Source organism: Podarcis cretensis (assembly GCF_951804945.1).
Source record: "Podarcis cretensis genome assembly, chromosome: 6".
Classification (NCBI taxonomy): domain Eukaryota; kingdom Metazoa; phylum Chordata; class Lepidosauria; order Squamata; family Lacertidae; genus Podarcis; species Podarcis cretensis.
This window is the reverse complement of record NC_137175.1, coordinates 98,464,796-98,483,348: the sequence shown is the minus strand read 5'-3', so window position 1 is coordinate 98,483,348 and position 18,553 is coordinate 98,464,796. Positions and strand designations below refer to the sequence as shown.

The 18,553-nt window shown below is 44.8% G+C and overlaps 1 protein-coding gene across 1 annotated transcript; it reads right to left on the bottom strand.

Annotated features, from left to right (window-relative positions):
- Window positions 1-1,258: 1,258 nt before the first annotated feature.
- On the bottom strand, window positions 1,259-17,884 carry SERPINC1 (serpin family C member 1). Its single transcript, XM_079981572.1, has 7 exons — window positions 17,732-17,884; window positions 16,285-16,663; window positions 13,732-13,947; window positions 12,327-12,464; window positions 11,294-11,687; window positions 2,577-2,641; window positions 1,259-1,556 (listed from the first exon to the last, which is right to left on the bottom strand). Exons 2-7 carry the CDS (start codon window positions 16,657-16,659, stop codon window positions 1,383-1,385), a joined length of 1,362 nt encoding a protein of 453 aa, XP_079837698.1. The 5' UTR covers window positions 16,660-16,663; window positions 17,732-17,884; the 3' UTR covers window positions 1,259-1,382.
- Window positions 17,885-18,553: the final 669 nt, after the last annotated feature.

Genomic DNA, 18,553 nt, shown 5'->3' with positions numbered 1-18,553 from the left:
ATCACTCTGTTACCAAGCCAAATGTAGCTATGTACAGTGGTCCACCAGGAAAGTTGTCAAGCGCAAAGCAAAATATGAGTGGGAGGCTGTGTTTGCTTTCTTGGGTCACAAGTTGTACAACCTATCTTTCCTGGTTTTGCCATTGTCCATGGATTGCAGCCCTATAATATCATTCGCTTCTGTGGCAAAGGCTATTCCAAAAACCACAGCATGGGCTTTAATGAACAACTAAGATAACAGCCATCTTCTTCAGCAATTCAAAAATGTTGCTAAGATGGCAACCGCTAAAGAAACGCTCTAAAGCTGTATCCTATGCACAATTACAAGGGTGCAAGGTACATGGAACTAAAGGATTATCACTTCTGAGTAAATATGCATAGAATCAGGCAGCATATACTGAAAGTAGAATTCATTTCAGTTCAAGGTGCAAGTAGGATCTTGAGTGCTCTTCAAGTGCTCTTCAATGCTTCCACTGTTCTTAAGTGGAAATAAATGCACAGATTGCTATATACACCATGGGGCAGGCAGGGTGTTTTTTGTTTTGATACCCCTTTTGCTATATCTTGTATCTGTGATCAACCTCCATTAATGGGACTTGGGGCCTTCATTTTATTAATCAAAGTCAACAAGTTAGAATTCAAATTTGCATAGCCAACTATTTATTCAGTAAAGCTGTCATCATTTGGGAATGGCTTCCAAATAGCTGGCACGCTCTTCCTGGTCTTTAGGAATAGAGTAGCCATGTTATTCACAGGGTGGTGGGGGGAGGGATCATTCCCCAATACACCTCTCTTGTGGTGCAGCTAGCCTCTCCAAACATCTGCCATCTTAAAGGTTAAATTAAGGTACCACCAGTTAATAAACTACTGTCTCTAAACATAGCTGAAGAGGCAGGGGTGTGTAGTAAATTGTGAGAAACAAACCTTTGTATCTTCAATTTATTCTTCCAAGATTCAGATTTTCAAAGAAGAAGAAAATGCGGGAAGGACAGATGGAAAGAGAAAGACATGAAAGAGGGAACACACACAATACGCAAGCAGATAGTGCCTTTGCCTCTGCAAATTGGCCTGCAAGTCTTCCTGTTGTGGAAGGAGGAATTTTTGGGTTGTCTTTGCTTTCGTTTTTATTATGCATTTTTATATATTTGTGTTTTCATATTGTAATTTTATGTCATGAACTGCCCTGCGGTAAACAAATTTAATAAAAAATAATAACAGAATAATAATGATGAAGGCATTTCAGAGTCAAAACGCACAGCTGAGTAAGAATGGGTTTAGTTGTAATTTGAAAACATGTCATACTATAAGAGAGATACAGCAATGATACCTTTTTATTAGCTGTTTCAAAACAGGAGGAGGACCACTGAAAAACAACCTGAAGTGTTAAGCGCAGGGATTGGCTACTCTGCCCAGGAAGAGAATGGCATTGATGGCAACTTCCCGTATGAGCACCATGAAAGGTCTGTTAGCATTGAAGACAAGTTTGTTCAAAGGAAATGAACGGCCTGTGATCATGACGGCTGTGGAAGCAGCTGCCTCGCTGCCTTCTTCATTCACCTGCCAATCAAAGATGCACAGAATTTAGGCCACATGTTTTAAAGAGCAGTTGCACTGGAGACCAATAGAAATAAGGGCTTTCTTCTTCCATGATGCCCTATCCCTTGAGAACATAACTAGGGTTGCATGTTTCATTTACTAATCAACTAAATAGGTGCCCCCCTGACTACTTGGAAAGCAGATTTTGAAATATATACACGTGCTGATCAAAAGTATGGTGGCAGACTCTCCAAGTGTCCAGTTTCCCAGGGACGTCCCTGGTTTAGAGAAGCCATCCCAGTTTCTGATTTGATCCTGGAATGTCCCACTTTTCCTTAGACTGTCCCTATTTCCACTGGAGAAATGTTGGAGGATATGGAGTTATCTGACCCAGAGCCATCTGAAGGCAATCCTGTATAGGGGAGTTTTTAAATGTTTAATTATGTTTTTATATATGTTGGAGCAATGGGATGTCCCTATTTTCATCGGACAAATGTTGGAAGGTATGTAATCACCATTTTGAGGCATCCGCCCTTTTCTCTTAAAGGTAAAGGTACCCCTGCCCGTACAGGCCAGTCGTGTCCGACTCTAGGGTTGTGCGCTCATCTCAAGAGGCCGGGGGCCAGCGCTGTCCGGAGACACTTCCGGGTCACGTGGCCAGCGTGACGAAGCTGCTCTGGCAAGCCAGCACCAGCGCAGCACACGGAAACACCGTTTACCTTCCCGCTTTAAAGTGGTACCTATTTATCTACTTGCACTTTGACATACTTTCAAACTGCTAGGTGGGCAGGAGCTGGGACCGAAAGACAGGAGCTCACCCCACCGCGGGGATTTGAACTGCCGACCATGCGATCGGCAAGCCCTAGGCGCTGAGGTTTTACCCACAGCGCCACCCGCGTCCCTTTTCTCTTAGAATGGTGGAAATGTCTCTCCTAAAATGATACCTGCTGCAACACAAATACCTTTGAGATAGCCCCTGTGTGAGTGCTGCAGCCGTCTGAAAGGTGGTTGAAAGCGGCAATGAGAACAGCACTGGCTTACCTCTAGAGAGGCTTTGTGGAATGCTTCAGATACAAAAACATCCCTCCGGGCACCTGAAATTATCCCTGAAAAAGACAAGAATTTCAGTAAAATTACAGTATAAATTGAGGGAGTGCAAGCTGCCTATTGGGGAAAAGCAGGCGGCCCAGGAGTTTATGATGTTGCTATTAAGCATTGAGTCTGTAGAGAAATTGCCATCAAATGGTGAGTGTGTGTGTGTGTGTGCGCGCGCACGCACCAGCCACATCATGTGATCAATTCTGCGGAGTGGGGCTTACCTGCCCCCCCCATATTTTATTCAAGTTGGCACCCCTGTGATGGAATATATACACTTATGGCACTGCTTCTCATTGCATGAGAAGCTGTAGAGAGGATGCAAAAGGTGGGAGCCATGTGTTTGTGTGTGTGAGAGAGAGAAAGAGAGAGAGAGAGAGAGAGAGAGGGAGAGAGAGAGAGAGAGAGAGAGGAAGGAAGGAAGGAAGAGAGAGAGAGAGAGAGAGAGAGAGAGAGAGAGAGAGAGAGAGAAAGAAAGCTGCATCAGCTGCATCACAAACCTGGCTAAAATTGATTGCAGAAGAGAAGGAATGCACTAGAAGGCAGAGAGCAGGCCGTAGCTAGAATGCCCCCCAGCATATGGTGATGGACTTCTATCCCCCACTTCAAAGTGGCACAAGATGGATCTCTGAACTGGACCTTAGAGATTGTATGCATGTTGATGGTCTGAACTGATGGATCATATAAACCAGGTGTGGGGAATCTCTGGCCTCCAGAAGTTGCTGACCTACAACTTGCCATCACCTCTGACTATTGCTAATGCTGGCTGAGGCTGATGGGAGTTGTACTTCAGCAAAATCTGGGGGGCCAAAGACACCCCCCCCCAACACCTGATATAATCAGGGTTTCAGAGCAAGACTTTCATTTTATCCGCCAGATGCTCAAATGCACCTGGGGACAGTGGGCTTTCAAAACCAGGGCAAAAAATATAATTGTAAAGAAGTTTGTTTAGTTTTATAATTAGGGTTGTTTTTACCATGTGCTTATTATTTACTTTTTGATATACATTCTTAGAAAATCTGGAGAGGCTACTTTTATTTTGTCTCTCATGGTAATGAGACCAAGGCTATTCCTGATAAATTGTATGTGTGGCCTGGGGCAGGGAGGTAGCATATAAGCAAAATTTTGCATATGATTGTTCAAACTGGATATATTATTTTGAAGTCAATCTTTACTATTTGAAGATTTTGGATCTTTCATGACAGCATCAGTGTGGCAACAAGAGAAGTGGTGCTGGTAAATAAAGGGGCAGAGAACATATAGTACGTGACTGCAGATCTTAGAGTGACAAGCAGAACGTAGAAGCTCCATGAACTTCGTGAGACCAAACACAGGTATGACAACATATAGAATCATAGAATTGTAGAGTTGGAAGGGACCCCTGGGCTCATCTAGTACAACCCCCTGCGATGCAGGAATCTCAACTAAAGTATCCATGACAGATGCCCATCCAATCTCTGCTTAAAAACATCCAATGGTTATTCTCCCTGGGGCGCAGCTGCCGGTGGGTAAGCTGTATGCCATGTCCGACAGAGAGATGCAGGAGTTGCGAGACTTTATAGACAAGAACTTGAAAAGGGGGTTTATAAGAGAATCTAAGGCAGTGGGGGGCAGCCCTGTGTTTTTTGTGGATAAGAAAAACACGGATCAGCCGAGGCTCATCGTGGACTATCGAAAATTAAACCTGGTATCAGAACCCGTGACCTTCCCAATGCCCAGAATTGATGGTATTCTGACCAGGGTAAGGAAGGGTAAGATTTTTACCAAGCTGGACCTTAGGGGGGCCTACAATCTGATTCGAATGAGAGAGGGGGACGAATGGAAAACCACCATGTTCACCCCCCTGGGGGCCTTTGAATATTTAGTTATGCCATTTGGATTACAGTCAGGCTCTGCCTGTTTTCAAAGCTTCATGCACCATGTGCTGGGTCCCCTGCTGTACAAGAACTGCGTAGCATTTCTGGACGACGTCCTGATCTATTCGGACAATGAAAAACAGCATGTTCAGGACGTCAGGGAAGTGCTGAAAAGGCTACGAGAGCACCAACTGTGGGTCAAGCTGGAAAAGTGCCAGTTTCACGCCAAGGAAGTGGAATTTCTGGGATACAGGTTGTCAGACAGAGGCCTAGCCATGGACCCCGGCAAGGTGCAGGCAGTGCTGGAATGGAAGGCTCCCAAAACCCGGAAGGATGTGCAGAGGTTCCTTGGGTTCAGCAACTTCTACCGGAAGTTCATCAAGAACTTCGCCCACTTAACCGCACCCATCACGGATTGTCTCAGTAGCAAAAAGAAGTTCGTCTGGACGGAAGGGGCCCAACGTGCCTTCAAGGGGCTAAAGCAGGCGTTCGCCTCGGAGGAACAGCTCCTGCACGTGGATCTGTAGAAATCGATGAGGCTAGAGACCGACGCGTCGGACAGAGCGATAGGAGCGGTGTTGCTCCAGCCGGGACCGGCCCAAGACACATGGAGGCCGTGCGCCTTCTTCTCAAGGAAGCTGAACGAATCGGAACAGAACTACACGGTGTATGATCGTGAACTGTTAGCTATTTATGCCGCGTTTCACCAGTGGAGACATCTCCTGATAGGGGCTCAGCACAAGATCCAGGTTTGCACTGACCACAAGAACTTGGAATATTGGAGGACAGCGCAAGTGCTCAACCAGCGACAGATTCGGTGGGCACAGGAGTTCTCCAAGTTCTTCTTTGAGATCAAGTACGTGCCAGGGCAGGAGAACGTGAGAGCAGACGCGCTTTCACGGAAACCGGAGTACACGGAAGGAGGAAGACCACCGGACGCTCGACATGTGTTCCCTGAGGAACGATGGGTTTGTGGGGGGGCGTTGGTTGGGAAACGAGAACTAACCGAGTTGATTCGCCAGGATGAATTTGCCCAAACCAGAATCAGGGAACTAAGGGAAAATGGGAAAGACCGGGGGGACTTCGAGGTAAGGGAAGGGTTACTGTATTACAAGGGAGCAATGTATGTGCCCGGGGGGGCCTTACGGGAAAGGGTGCTCTGACAACTTCACGACAACCCTACAGCGGGACACTTTGGGCAACACAAGACCATGTTACTGGTCACTAGGGAGTTTTGGTGGCCGAAGGTGAGGGAAAATGTACGAGAGTATGTACGAGGGTGTGACCGCTGCCAAAGAGCCAAGGGGGAGCGGGCAGCCCCGGCAGGGTTACTAGAACCCTTGTCCACGCCGGGGAGACCCTGGGAGGTGGTATCAATAGATTTTATGACAGATTTGCCCAAATCCAGAGGTAAGACAGCAGTCATGGTAGTAGTAGATCTGCTAACCAAGATGTGCCATTTTATAGCATGCTCTCATGCGGTGACAGCCGAGGAAACCGCACAACTGTTAGTTACTCACATCTTCAGGTTGCATGGAGCTCCTTCAAGGGTTATCTCTGATCGAGGGAAACAATTTACCTCGAGGTTCTGGAGGAAGCTTATGAGCTTATTGCAGGTGGAGGTGGGATTCTCGACGGCGAGGCACCCGGAAACTAACGGGCAGGCAGAGAGGGCGAACAGCATATTGCAGCAATATCTCCGCTGTTACGTGAACGAGAGGCAGAACGACTGGGTAGATAAGCTAGCACTGGCCGAGTTTGCGTATAACAATGCGGAGCATGTGTCCACGGGGATGAGCCCATTCTTGGCTAATTATGGGTGTCACCCCAGGGCCTTTCCCGGGAGGGGGGAGGAAGAGTGGAGCGTGCCCGCCGCAGAGCAGTTCGTGGAAGAAATGGAAGCACTGCACCAGCAGCTTAAGATGAATCTGGAAAGGGCCAAGGAAGAGTACAAGAGGCAAGCGGATAAACATCGCCGGGAAGGGGAGACCATTAGGGTGGGGGACCGGGTGTGGTTATCCACTCAAGGATTGCCCTTCAAGGGTGGGTGTAAAAAACTCCGGCCGAAGCGGCTGGGGCCTTTTGAGGTGATACACCAAGTCAACCCGGTGGCATTCAGGCTCAAGTTGCCAGACAACATGAAAATCCACCCGGTATTTCATAGGTCACTGCTCTCGCCGTACCGAGGGGAGCGGAGAGTCCGGGAGGTAGGAGGAGAAGGGCTCAGACACCCACCACTGGAAGAGAAGGAACACCACCAGCAGATAATGGAGATCCTGGATTTGCAGTGGCGGGGGCGGCAGGTGGAATACCTAGTAGCGTGGGAGGGGGAGCCCGAGTCAGAAAACACGTGGGTTCCAGAAGGGGAAATAGATGATGGGTATCTAGTGGAAGAGTTCCACAACAGGTATCCGAGGAAGCCCAAACCTCTGGAGAGATTCTGGGAGGAGCAATTTGCCACCACCAATGATGATGATGAGGATTTTGTGGGTTTTCCAGCGTCGCCAGAGGAAGGAGGGGAGTTGTCAGGAGAGGAGGAATCAGATTGGGAAGCCCCTCCCATCAGAAACCGGGGCGGGTGGGAAGCGGGGTTTGAGTCCTCGGATGATGACGACAGCTCCTTTCGAGGGTTCCCTGCATCGTCGGCTGAAGATGGGGACAAGGTCACGTCACCGGGTCAGGCCGGGGGTGGAGGGGGTCCTGGGGGGGAGGTGGATGTCAGGGAACTGACATCAGAGCGAAAAGCGGAGGCAGGGCTCCAGAGCGATGCCGGAGAGGGAACCAGTCGGGGGGAAGGAATTCAGCGTGACACCAATAGAGAGGAGATGGAGGAATCGGTGTCAGGGCTCCAAGACCCTTCAACCGAAACCAGCGGAGAGAGCGCTGGCACGCCCTTGCCATCCCCTTACTTGCGCAGACGCGTTCCGCGCAGGGAACATAGGCGGAGACTTGGGGTCAAGCAGCTTTTATGCTGGAAGAGATTCAAGAAACGCCCACTGGCAGATTCTGCAAGTGACTAACAGGTCACGGAGGGCGAGCTCTAACCCTAAACATGTTTGAGCAAACCATCTAATCGAAGTGGAGGCAGTTTACGCACGAGTAACCACACTATACCATTACAGTAACAAAAGAAGGCAGACTACCTAAAACCTTTTTTGAACTGACTGACAATATGGACTTGATTGACATCTGGAGAACAAAGAACCCTCTAGGAAGAGAAGGAACATTCTTTTCTGAAGCCCAACTGACTTGGACAAGAATCAACCAAATTTGGACAACTAGAGGCCTGGCACCCAAGATAAAAAAAGTGGAAATCTGCCCAAAGACCTGCTCCGACCATAACGCTGTAAAGATGGATATGAAATTAATGCCAACCGGCTCCTTTAGATGGAGGATGAATGACAATCTGCTTAGAGATCAGGAGATCAGTAAAAAAGCCCAAAAAGCTTTGAAGGACTATTTTGAAATAAATTTGAACACTACGGTGGAAAAAAGAATTGTATGGGACGCAAGCAAGGCGGTTATGAGGGGGTTTCTGATACAGCAGAATACCATTAAGAAAAAAGCACAGAATGATAAAAAGGATAAGATCTTGGAGAAAATTAAAGAAGGCGAGAAGAAATTAAGATCGAAACCGAAATCAAAGGAGATTCTAAGAGAAATCAAATATTACCAAGCACAATATTCAAAATTAATAAATCAAGAAGTGGAATGGAAAGTCAAGTTAATGAAACAAAGATCTTTTGAATCGGCAAATAAATGTGGAAAGCTGCTAGCATGGCAGCTGAAAAAGAGACAAAAACTGAATACAGTAACAAACTTAGAAATTGAGGGAAGAAACATACAGAACCCAGTGGACATCAGAAAGTGCTTCCATAGATATTTCAAGCAATTATATACACAAGGGCTGCAAAATGAATCAGAGATAGAACAATTTTTGAAGGAGAATGGTTTACCAAGGTTGTCTCTGCGGAACAGAACAATCCTGAATCATAAAATAACACAATTAGAGATCGAAGAGGCCATTCAGAATATGCAACTGGGCAAATCTCCAGGGCCAGACGGGCTTACCTCCAAATATTATAGGACATTGAAAGATTATTTGATACACCCACTAATGGAGGTTTGTAATGAAATCATGGAGAGGAAGAAGGCACCGGAGTCGTGGAAAGAAGCTTTTATCACATTGATACCTAAATTAGAAACTGAAAAGACACAACTTAAGAATTACCGCCCCATCTCCCTCCTAAATGTGGATTACAAAATATTTGCAGACATTTTAGCAAGTAGATTTTAAAAAGTTTTGAATGAAGTAATTCATAAGGACCAGGCAGGCTTTCTCCCAGGTAGACATTTGTTTGTTAATACAAGGTACATTATTGACATTTTGGAACTCTTGCAAACAAATATCAACACGAAAGCAGTTTTGATATTTATAGATGCGGAGAAGGCCTTTGATAATATCTCCTGGAAGTTTATGAAGAAGAATTTGGAAGGAATGGGAGTGGGGCGGGGGTTCCAGAATGGGATAGAGGCAATTTATTCAGAGCAAAAGGCTAAATTGATAGTGAACAATGTGGTGACAGAAGAGTTTAGAATTGAAAAAGGTACACGACAAGGTTGCCCTATATCCCCTTTGTTATTTATATCGGTCCTGGAAGTGCTCTTAAACATGATTAGAGGAGACCGGTTGGTAGAGGGTATTCAGGTCGGAGAGAAACAGTATAAACTGAAAGCATTTGCAGATGACCTAGCATTGACTTTACAGGAGCCAGAGCCTAGTACTAAAAGGGTTTTGCAATTGATTCATGAGTTTGGTCGAGTGGCGGGATTTAAACTTAATAAGCAAAAAACCAAGGTTTTAGAAAAAAACTTGACTTTTTCAGAATCAGAAAGGTTTCAGAAAGAGACAGAATTAAATGTGGTCAAAAAAGTAAGATATCTAGGGGTAAATATAACAGCGAAGAACAGAAACTTGTTTAAGGATAACTATGAAAAATGCTGGTCTGAAATCAAAAGGGATCTAGATGTTTGGTCAAGATTGAAACTTTCCTTGTCAGGACGTATTGCTGCTATTAAGATGAATGTACTGCCAAAAATGTTGTTTTTGTTTCAAACTTTGCAGATTGTGGATAAAATGGAAAGTTTCCGGAAGTGGCAAAGAGATATCTCTAAATTTGTCTGGCAGGGCAAAAAGCCCAGAATTAAGTTTAAAATACTAACTGATGCTAAAGAAAGAGGGGGCTTTGCCCTGCCAGACTTAAAATTGTACTATGAATCAGCAGCTTTCTGCTGGTTGAAGGATTGGCTACTTCTTGAAAACACTGATGTTTTGGATTTGGAAGGATTCAACAATGCTTTTGGTTGGCATGCATATCTGTGGTACGACAAGGTTAAAATACATAAGAACTTCAAAAATCATGTTGTCAGAAAAGCAGTGTTTAATGTCTGGTTGAAATATAAAGATTTATTGGAAAACAAGACCCCAAGGTGGTTATCACCAATGGAGGCTAAGGCCCCGAAAAGACTCAATATGGAGGCCAAATGGCCAAAATATTGGGAAATAATAGAAAAAGATGGAGATAATTGGAGGTTGCAGAGTTTGGAGAAAATAAAAGATAAAGTGCGAGATTGGTTACATTATGCTCAGATTAAAGAAGTTTTCAAGTTGGACAAAAAGATAGGATTCCAGGTGGAAAAATCAAAGTTAGAAACAGAACTGTTAGAATCCAGCTCTAAGACACTTTCAAGAATGTATAACTTGCTGTTAAAATGGAATACACAGGATGAAACGGTCAAATCAGCTATGATAAAATGGGCACAGGACATAGGGCATAACATCATGTTTGCTGACTGGGAAAAGTTATGGACCACAGGTTTGAAATTTACGGCATGTAATGCCTTGAAAGAAAACATTATGAAAATGATATATAGGTGGTACATGACTCCAGTCAAGCTTGCAAAGATATACCATGTGTCTGATAATAAATGTTGGAAGTGTAAAGAAGCTGAAGGAACATTCTTTCACCTCTGGTGGACTTGCCCTAGAGTGAAGGCTTTCTGGGAAATGATATATAATGAGCTGAAAAAGGTATTTAAGTATACCTTCCCTAAGAAACCAGAGGCCTTTCTTTTAGGCATTGTCGGCCAGAGTGTGCAAAAGAAGGATCGAACTTTCTTTATGTATGCTACAACAGCAGCAAGGATACTCATCGCTAAATGCTGGAAAACTCAAGATTTGCCCACACTGGAAGAATGGCAGATGCAACTGATGGACTATATGGAATTGGCGGAAATGACGGGCAGAATCCGAAACCTGGGAGAAGAACTGGTGGAGGAGGATTGGAACAAATTTAAGGACTATTTACAAAAATATTGTAAATTGTATGAATGTTAAGAAAGATGTAAGATTAGTAACAACATGGCTTCAACAAATCAAACATAAAAAACATAAATTTAAGCGTAATTGGAAGAAAAGATAAATTTTGGTTAAACAGTATTTTATAATTAAGTATTTTATAAGTGTGATTTTAAATTCCGAAATTTGAGAATTAATTTGCTGGAAATTTTATCATATGAATGGAACTAATTTAATAATTTGCTAGCAAAATTTATAAGTCTAGAATGCAGGAGCAAGAGCTGTGAGGAAGTCCAAGGAGGTGCATGAAACATGGATATTTGAAAATACTATGTTATTACCTATGTCTTTGATTGTTTTAAAAAATGCTTAATAAATATTTATTAAAAAAAAAAAATGTTACGCTGAGGGTGGTTACTTTCCAAGCACAGGAGCCCTTCAAGACTCACCTGGCAGATTGGCGTCTTCCGGTCTGAAAAGATCCGTCAGCCCCATCTGCTTTAGCTTCTCCTTCAGGCTGAAGCTGTCCTCCATACGGAAGCGGGGCAGATGCACTGAGATGGAGACCTCTCTCAGGACATTCAGCCAGCCTTCCAGCTTCTCGGCTGTCAGCCCCTGTTCCACTTCTGCCAGGGGGGTCTGTGCAAAGGGCAGGATGAGCACCATGGTGATGTCATCTCCTTTGTAGGGCAGCTCCAGGACCTGCACTTTGGAGCTTGCAATAGAGGCGTACTTGAATGTCGCTTCCTGATACATGGTAGGCACAGGGCAAGGCCCAGAACCATTTCTGTAAAAGGTCTCCACCTTTGTATTTTCGAGCTGGAACTTTGATTTCCAGTGGCCCTGGGTTAATGCATTAAAATAAAAGAGAACAATCAGTCAGAAGCCAGGGATCTGGACTACCCAGCGCAATTTACTTTGGCCCTGATTTCTCACCAACCCCATGCAGGTTTACTCCCCACAAGGAAATTATTATTCTGGAATAATTACCACACATGGCTCTATATCACTGAAATGGATTGGGATCTACACAAAAGCACCTGAAGATTTGGGGGTGAAACCCCACCTTTGTTAAGACAGGTTCAGTAGTAACTATTTCATGTTGAGATGTCTTGAGTGAGTGCCCACTGAAAGGGATCACGACAGAAACAGGCTTCGGATACACAAACTGATGATCTCACTTCCATTCCCACTGATGTTTACAATTATGCCTTGTAAGGTTGGGCAAGCAATCAGACAAAGCTCCCTCACACCTGGCTCCTCATCCTCTCTGTGGACTAGCTATATTCCTGGCATCGGCCTCTCGGTCAGTTTTGTGAAGCCAGCATCATCATGGGGCATGGCTGCCACACGCACCCTGCCGTCAGGAACATAGCTAGGCTTGGTTTTCTCCTTCCATCAACAGCCCCTCTCCCCTCTCTGGGCAGGTTTTAAACCACATTTCATCAGTTCAAGAATGTCACTCTTGTGACCTTTCCATACCTTAAAGTAAATAGTGTTGACTAGTACCAAAACGGTGAGGGCATCAATGCCTCCTTCCGGGATCACATTCTTGATGAGCTTCTCTGTTTTGTTTGCCACCCAGTCATTAATGAGTGCCCGAGATAATTCTGGCTTCTCCTGAAAGGTGGGGCATAGAAAAGGCTCTATGAAATCTCACATTCTACCAGACAACGTATTCAGATCTTTAATTATTTAATTTGGTTCAAAGCTAATAGAATTTCTCAACCACAGTCCCTCAGTACTATTGTTCAACACCTACAGCAAAGGACATAATACCTTTCAATAAAGAACTGAAGACAAGACCATCTGCCAATTTGGAAAAAACATGTGGTTGGTCATGTGTCCAAAGTCATGGTTACCAACCAGCCAAAACTATACAGGTCAGTACAAATTGTCCTCTTGGCCAGTTGACAGAATTGGAGGATTAAAAAACCAATAAAAATGCAGTAGGGGCATAAGTAGCACTCACATGTGCACTAAGGGAAGCAGCTGTGTTTATAAGTGAATGGCACATGCAGGCCACTGTAAATGAATGCACCTTGCAGGGCAACTGTGCTCAAATCACAGCAGTTTCTGACTGTGAGAGAGAATTTCCTTGGTAGTAGTTTGCAGTTCTAGAACTCCTTGCCCAGGGAAATTCAATGGTCCCCATTTGTCTTGACCTTCTGTAAAAAGAATAGGACCTGTATATGGGTGTGGAGGTAATATGGCTATGCCAACACCAATGTAATAACAGAGTAACACCATAGGGGGGGTGGAAGCATATTTTGTACCATACGCTGTCTTAAATGCAGTTTATTTATGACTTATGACAACGTCAATCAAGTAGTATGTAAATTTTATGAAACAAATGCATTTTCTGAAATAAACAGAAAAAATCCAGAGAATGACTCTAAGCCAAAGCCCTGAGAGTAAAAACCATAGGTGTGAAAATCTTAATTCACACCGAACAGTTCTCCATAATGTTTTTATTCCATTTTTTCCATCATAACAATTCATTAAGAAACAGGCAACCCTATAACTTGTCCATAACAGCAGCCAAATCCAGAAGTAAATTAGCACAGAATTAGAAAATATTACCACTGAACAAATGAAGTAAAGTTGCAAAGTGCTGGGAGGCGCAGGGCAGCCCAGTAGGAGGGGGCAAAGAGGAAGAGGAGATCAGGTCTGGATGTGAGGCTGGGATGTGAGTCATTTGAGGAGCAAAAGTGAATGTGGAGTGTGGAGGAGGAACTAAGCTCCCAAACAGCAACAAAAGAAAACAAAAACCTGCATTAACTTCTAGTTTGCATACATCAGCATTCATCCTTCAAGTTCAGAAATGTCTAAGAGAATAAGAAATATATTCACACCTCTTAATAGCATCATCACATTTATGACTCACTTTGAAGTTCAAAGGCCAGAGTTTAGCTCCATAAACCACCTCACTAACATTCTGATAGGTTTCATTGAAGCTGAAGGACTTCTCCCCAAAGAGGCGGTTGGCTGACACCAACTCTGATGATTTGTTGGCTTTCTTGTAAAGTCGGCAGTTAAGTTTGGCAAAGAAGAAGTGGATCTGATCTGATGTCTTTTCTGAAATGGTGTCAAACTGAAAAACCTGGAAAAACAGGAAGTAAAGTTCTTAACTTGAGGTACTATTTCAGGGTTAGTGGAGTCTGTAACCTGAAACGTCTGTAACCAGAAGCATCTGTAACCCGAGGTACCACTGAATTTCCAAATGGATGCATCTGAAGAGGCAGACTTGTTTAGTCTACCATAGCTTATAATGCACTTGCTACTACTCTGTTTGTTGGGATCCTGGAAGCCTAGACCCAAGTTTGAGGCAAAAACCCCAGCAGAGATTTAACATGGCAAAACATGCAGCAAAGAAAAGATGGAAATATAATAGAAAACTTTAAAAATGTGCCCTTCCACTGAGGTCCCAAGTATCCCACTTCCCTACCACACAGACAGACCACATGTTTGGGAACTTATAAAATGGTTACGTTACAAAACTATTCAAAGGTCAGATTCATGTACTTTTCCATACAGCAGTCAGAAAAAGTTGCACAGGCAGTAAAATATTGCTTGATTACAAAATGGTAAAAGTTCCTAAACCATTGGTATAGAAAAAAGCTAGTTTCAGACTGCATTCTTTTTGATAAAGCCATGTGGTTGGAGCTCCTCACACAACTGATTTCACATGTAGACTGAGACAATGAAAGGCTTGGTTGCCCATTTCCTCCCAAGGTAAGGGGAAGTGACCTAGGCTAAGCTCTACTTTATGGCTTTAACCCAGGCATCCCCAACCCGTAGCCCTCCAGATGTTTTGGACTACAATTCCCATCATCCCCGACCACTGGTCCTGTTAGCTTAGGATCATGGGAGTTGTAGGCCAAAACATCTGGAGGGCTACAGGTTGGGGATGTCTGCTTTAACCCCTTCATGCATTAATTTGACTCAAATATGCTTATATGAGGCTGGTTACTCTACACTCTTTATTCTACATTCATCCTGATTTCCTGACATTAAGTTTCCACAGTGGTCAAACTATGTCTGGTATTTACTGAGCATTTGTACTGATTTGTTTGTGGGGTAGTTCTATGACAATGGACATTCTGCTTCTGGTGTGTTTACACATCTTTCCTCATCACTTTCCTGATCACAAAATGTCATTTTCTTTCTTAAACTGAATTTGTAGTGCTAGGGCAAGAGAGACCTTTCATCCACTTTAACTGAACAGCCCTGAAGTTCTGGTATGTACTTGAATATCTCCAGCAAAATACCAAGAGTCTGGAGGAAGCTTTAGTTTTCAAGATGAAACATGTTAGTTGTGTGTGTGGGGGGGAGCACAATTTCCCCTCTGTCCCTTGGGGGAGGAAATCTATGAGACTGCTCAGCATATGTTGATGGAAGAGACAAGGGAGAGCACCAGGGGCGTAGGAAGGGGGTACAGGGGGTGCGGTCCATCCATCAGGTGGAGCAGCACTGGGAATGACACATGGGGCTTGTGTCCACCAGGCAGACTCTGTGGGCAGCTTGCCACAGCGTCCCCTTGAGCGGATCACCGCCGTGCCCCCATAAGGGGCTTGCCCTACCCCCACCGTTCTGGGTCCTAGAGTAGCTAGCTATGCCCCTGGAGAGCACTGTTCACCTGCAAGTCCTCCTGCACAAGCCCCACTGAGTAACAGCCCTGGAGAGCTCATGGTTTAGAGATATATGGGCCTCCAGGTGGATATGCCCGTTTGCCTGATGTTGGACCTGATGTTCCAAACAAATCACAATCCATAGTTACAAGGATGAAAAGCTTCTCTTGTTTTTGGTAACTGAAAGCTTATGATTTTCAGAACTTAAATTTGTATGTACAGATCTAGGAGGTCTGCCTCGGGAGATGCTGGGAAGCCTGCGCTGGTCCACATGGTCTTGGGAGGCGCAGCGCCAGTCCACACAGCCTAGGGGAAGCTGCGGCCTCCTCAGCCGGTGCCAGAGACGTACTTCTGGACATCAGCTTCTAGAAGTGCCACAACAGAGGGAGGAAGAGTGACGGGGACAAGGCATGGCCAGAGCATTGGAGCCAAAGCAGGACATTCTGGATTGGGATCAGTAGCCAGGGTGGCTTCTGTCAACCTGAGATGTCCCACTTAAAACAGTATGACCTTCCAGTGCAGATTTAGGGACACATAAGAGGGGGGGGAAGGGGGGGAAGTCTTGTTGTTTGATGGGCGCTTGTTCTGTTTGCACAACTGCCCCATATGCAACATGCTGAACTGTGATAATCGTTATTCATCGTGGCCCAAGGTTTTAGATGAACTGTACTGAACCAATACATAAAAACCATGTGGAAAGATTAACAACCAAGCATAGAGTGGAAATCGTTGAGTCTTCCGAAAGGAAACACTCCAGCTCAGTCTTATGCAAGAAGGCTGCCCCCACATAACCCTGCCCCCCCCGTTACCTCCATTAGCTGCTGAAGGGTGTTGCCACAGGCCCCCAGCTTAGTCATGGCAAAGGCTGTGGAGATGCTGAGGGGTGACAAGAAGATGTTCTCATTGGCATTCCTGGAGCTGGTCAGATTTTTGTAGAAGAGGGCAGCAAAGCGAGAATTGGCCTTGGACAACTCCCAGACACGTGGGTTGGTGGAGCTGGGAATGTTCTCTTGAATCGGCCCAGAGGCTGCAGCCTCTTGGGCCTTCTTCTCTGGGTTGCGGTAGATACACATAGGGTTTACAAGGATATCCTTTGGCTTGGCAGTGCATACATCCTTCACTAAGTGGTGGTGTGGAGTTACAGCAGACAACATACAGATGAGAAGTAGTAGTGGGAGCTGCATCTTCCTGTAAGCAAGAGGGGGGTGGACTAAAGATGAAGAGATCCAGCTTTCTCAAACATAAATGAGCATGCATACAGATAAACCACCTACGGTACTTCCTGCTGAAACAGCCACCCATGAAGTATCTGAGTGCAGGAAATCAGAGAGGAAGCAAAATGGTACTTATTCCTCAACGAATGAGTTCAGGAGCAAGACAGATGAAGCAAACTGCATTTTACTCCTGTAATGATGGTGCTGTAATCTAAGAGAGTTTAAAATGCAGCACTGGACATATTTGTTTGCTTTTTAAATCGGGACTGGCAATTTTATTTTTTCATTCTTTTGCTCTAATGCATTCAGGATGTAGAAACAATTGTCAAGCATAGAATGCCAGGTGGGAGTGGCGAGAGAAATGTTAATTGCATGCTTCACAACTGAAGTAATACATGTGACTGCCTTGCAGGGGGTTGGACTAGATGAACCTTGGGGTCCCTTCCGACTCTGTTTCTATGATTATCTGAGTGTCTAAAAGCCACCCCTCCCCCCAGTAAGGCCATTAAGTCCAGCGTCTAAAATTACCTGTTTGCCCCAATTGTGCCTTTGAGGCATAATGCAGCCATCATGGCTAGAAGCCAATGACAGTCTTATCTTCCTTGAATCCACCAAATCCCCTTTTTAAAGCCATCAAAATTGGCCAGACCCTTCACTGCTACATTTTGTGGTCACAAATTAAGAGTTGAACTTTGCATTGTATGGCAGAGCACCTTCTTTTGCTTCGCCTTAATCTTTCACAGTTTCACTGGGTGGCCCAAAGGTGCATGTTGTGGATAAGAGTAGTTTTTCTCCATCTTATATACCTGTATCATGTTCCACAAGTAATCACCTTTTTTCTACAGCATGCCCGAACAGTTTAGTGCAAAAATTCAAATGGCTGCCCCACTGAGTAAGGCTTTACTAATAAATGAGGGAACTACCCCTTTGCTGTCTTTTAATAGTACCCCAAACTCTACCACCTGAGGCAGGTGATCTCACCTGGTTGAATGGCTGGACTGGCTCTGATTTAAAGAAACCTTCAAGAACTGGGATCTCTTACCTCCTTCTTCCTGGGGCTTTCTCTCCTCTTAAGGCAGGGTGAGCAAATGGCTGGTTTGCTTGCTTTTGGCAAAGTTCATCCCAGTCAGTAAGAGTGTTCCTTCTACTCAGCCAGAGCCAAAACAAGGGAAAAGGGGGTGGGACGACCAAGGAGGTCAAAGGAGAATGACCAGCTGAAGCAGGTTAAACAAAGAGTGAGGCCAAGCAATGTTTGATCTGAGAGGAGATTTAATGTTCAACTCGATGTGGGAATGTCTGGATATATACTGCACATACGAAACTGCAGATAGACCCAGCAGCACTGGAGAAGCAGCAGCAGGAGAAAGTAGCTCTGTTTTACTTCTTAAAACTTAAAACTATTCTTCGTTCATTTTGTTGAAAACACGCAATATGAATAAAGCAATGTAATCCTACTCATTTTTCCTGGGAGAAAGCAGCTTCGCAAGCCAGCCCTCCTCTTTGCAACACATGGCCTTTCCTGGTCTTTAAGGTGACAACATAGAGAGGAAGGGAACGCCCAGCCAGCCTGACTTTAAGAGCACTCGCATGAGAACCATGCCTGCCCCCAGAACGGTTTCACAGAAATACGTATTGCTTGCACCAGCACCTGCAGATATAACAAAATGGCCATGCCAGGGGGCAGCAGCGGAGAGGACTGGAAGGTGTAGGTGGAATAGCCCAATGACTGGGATGGGAAGAAGAGTGGGGAGAGACACAGGGCCTGCCTACATCATACATTTCAACTGCTTTAATAGAAGCTCCATCTCCCTGGGAACTCAAAAGAGCTGTATTTCTGTTAGGAGGGCTAGAAATCTCCATCAGG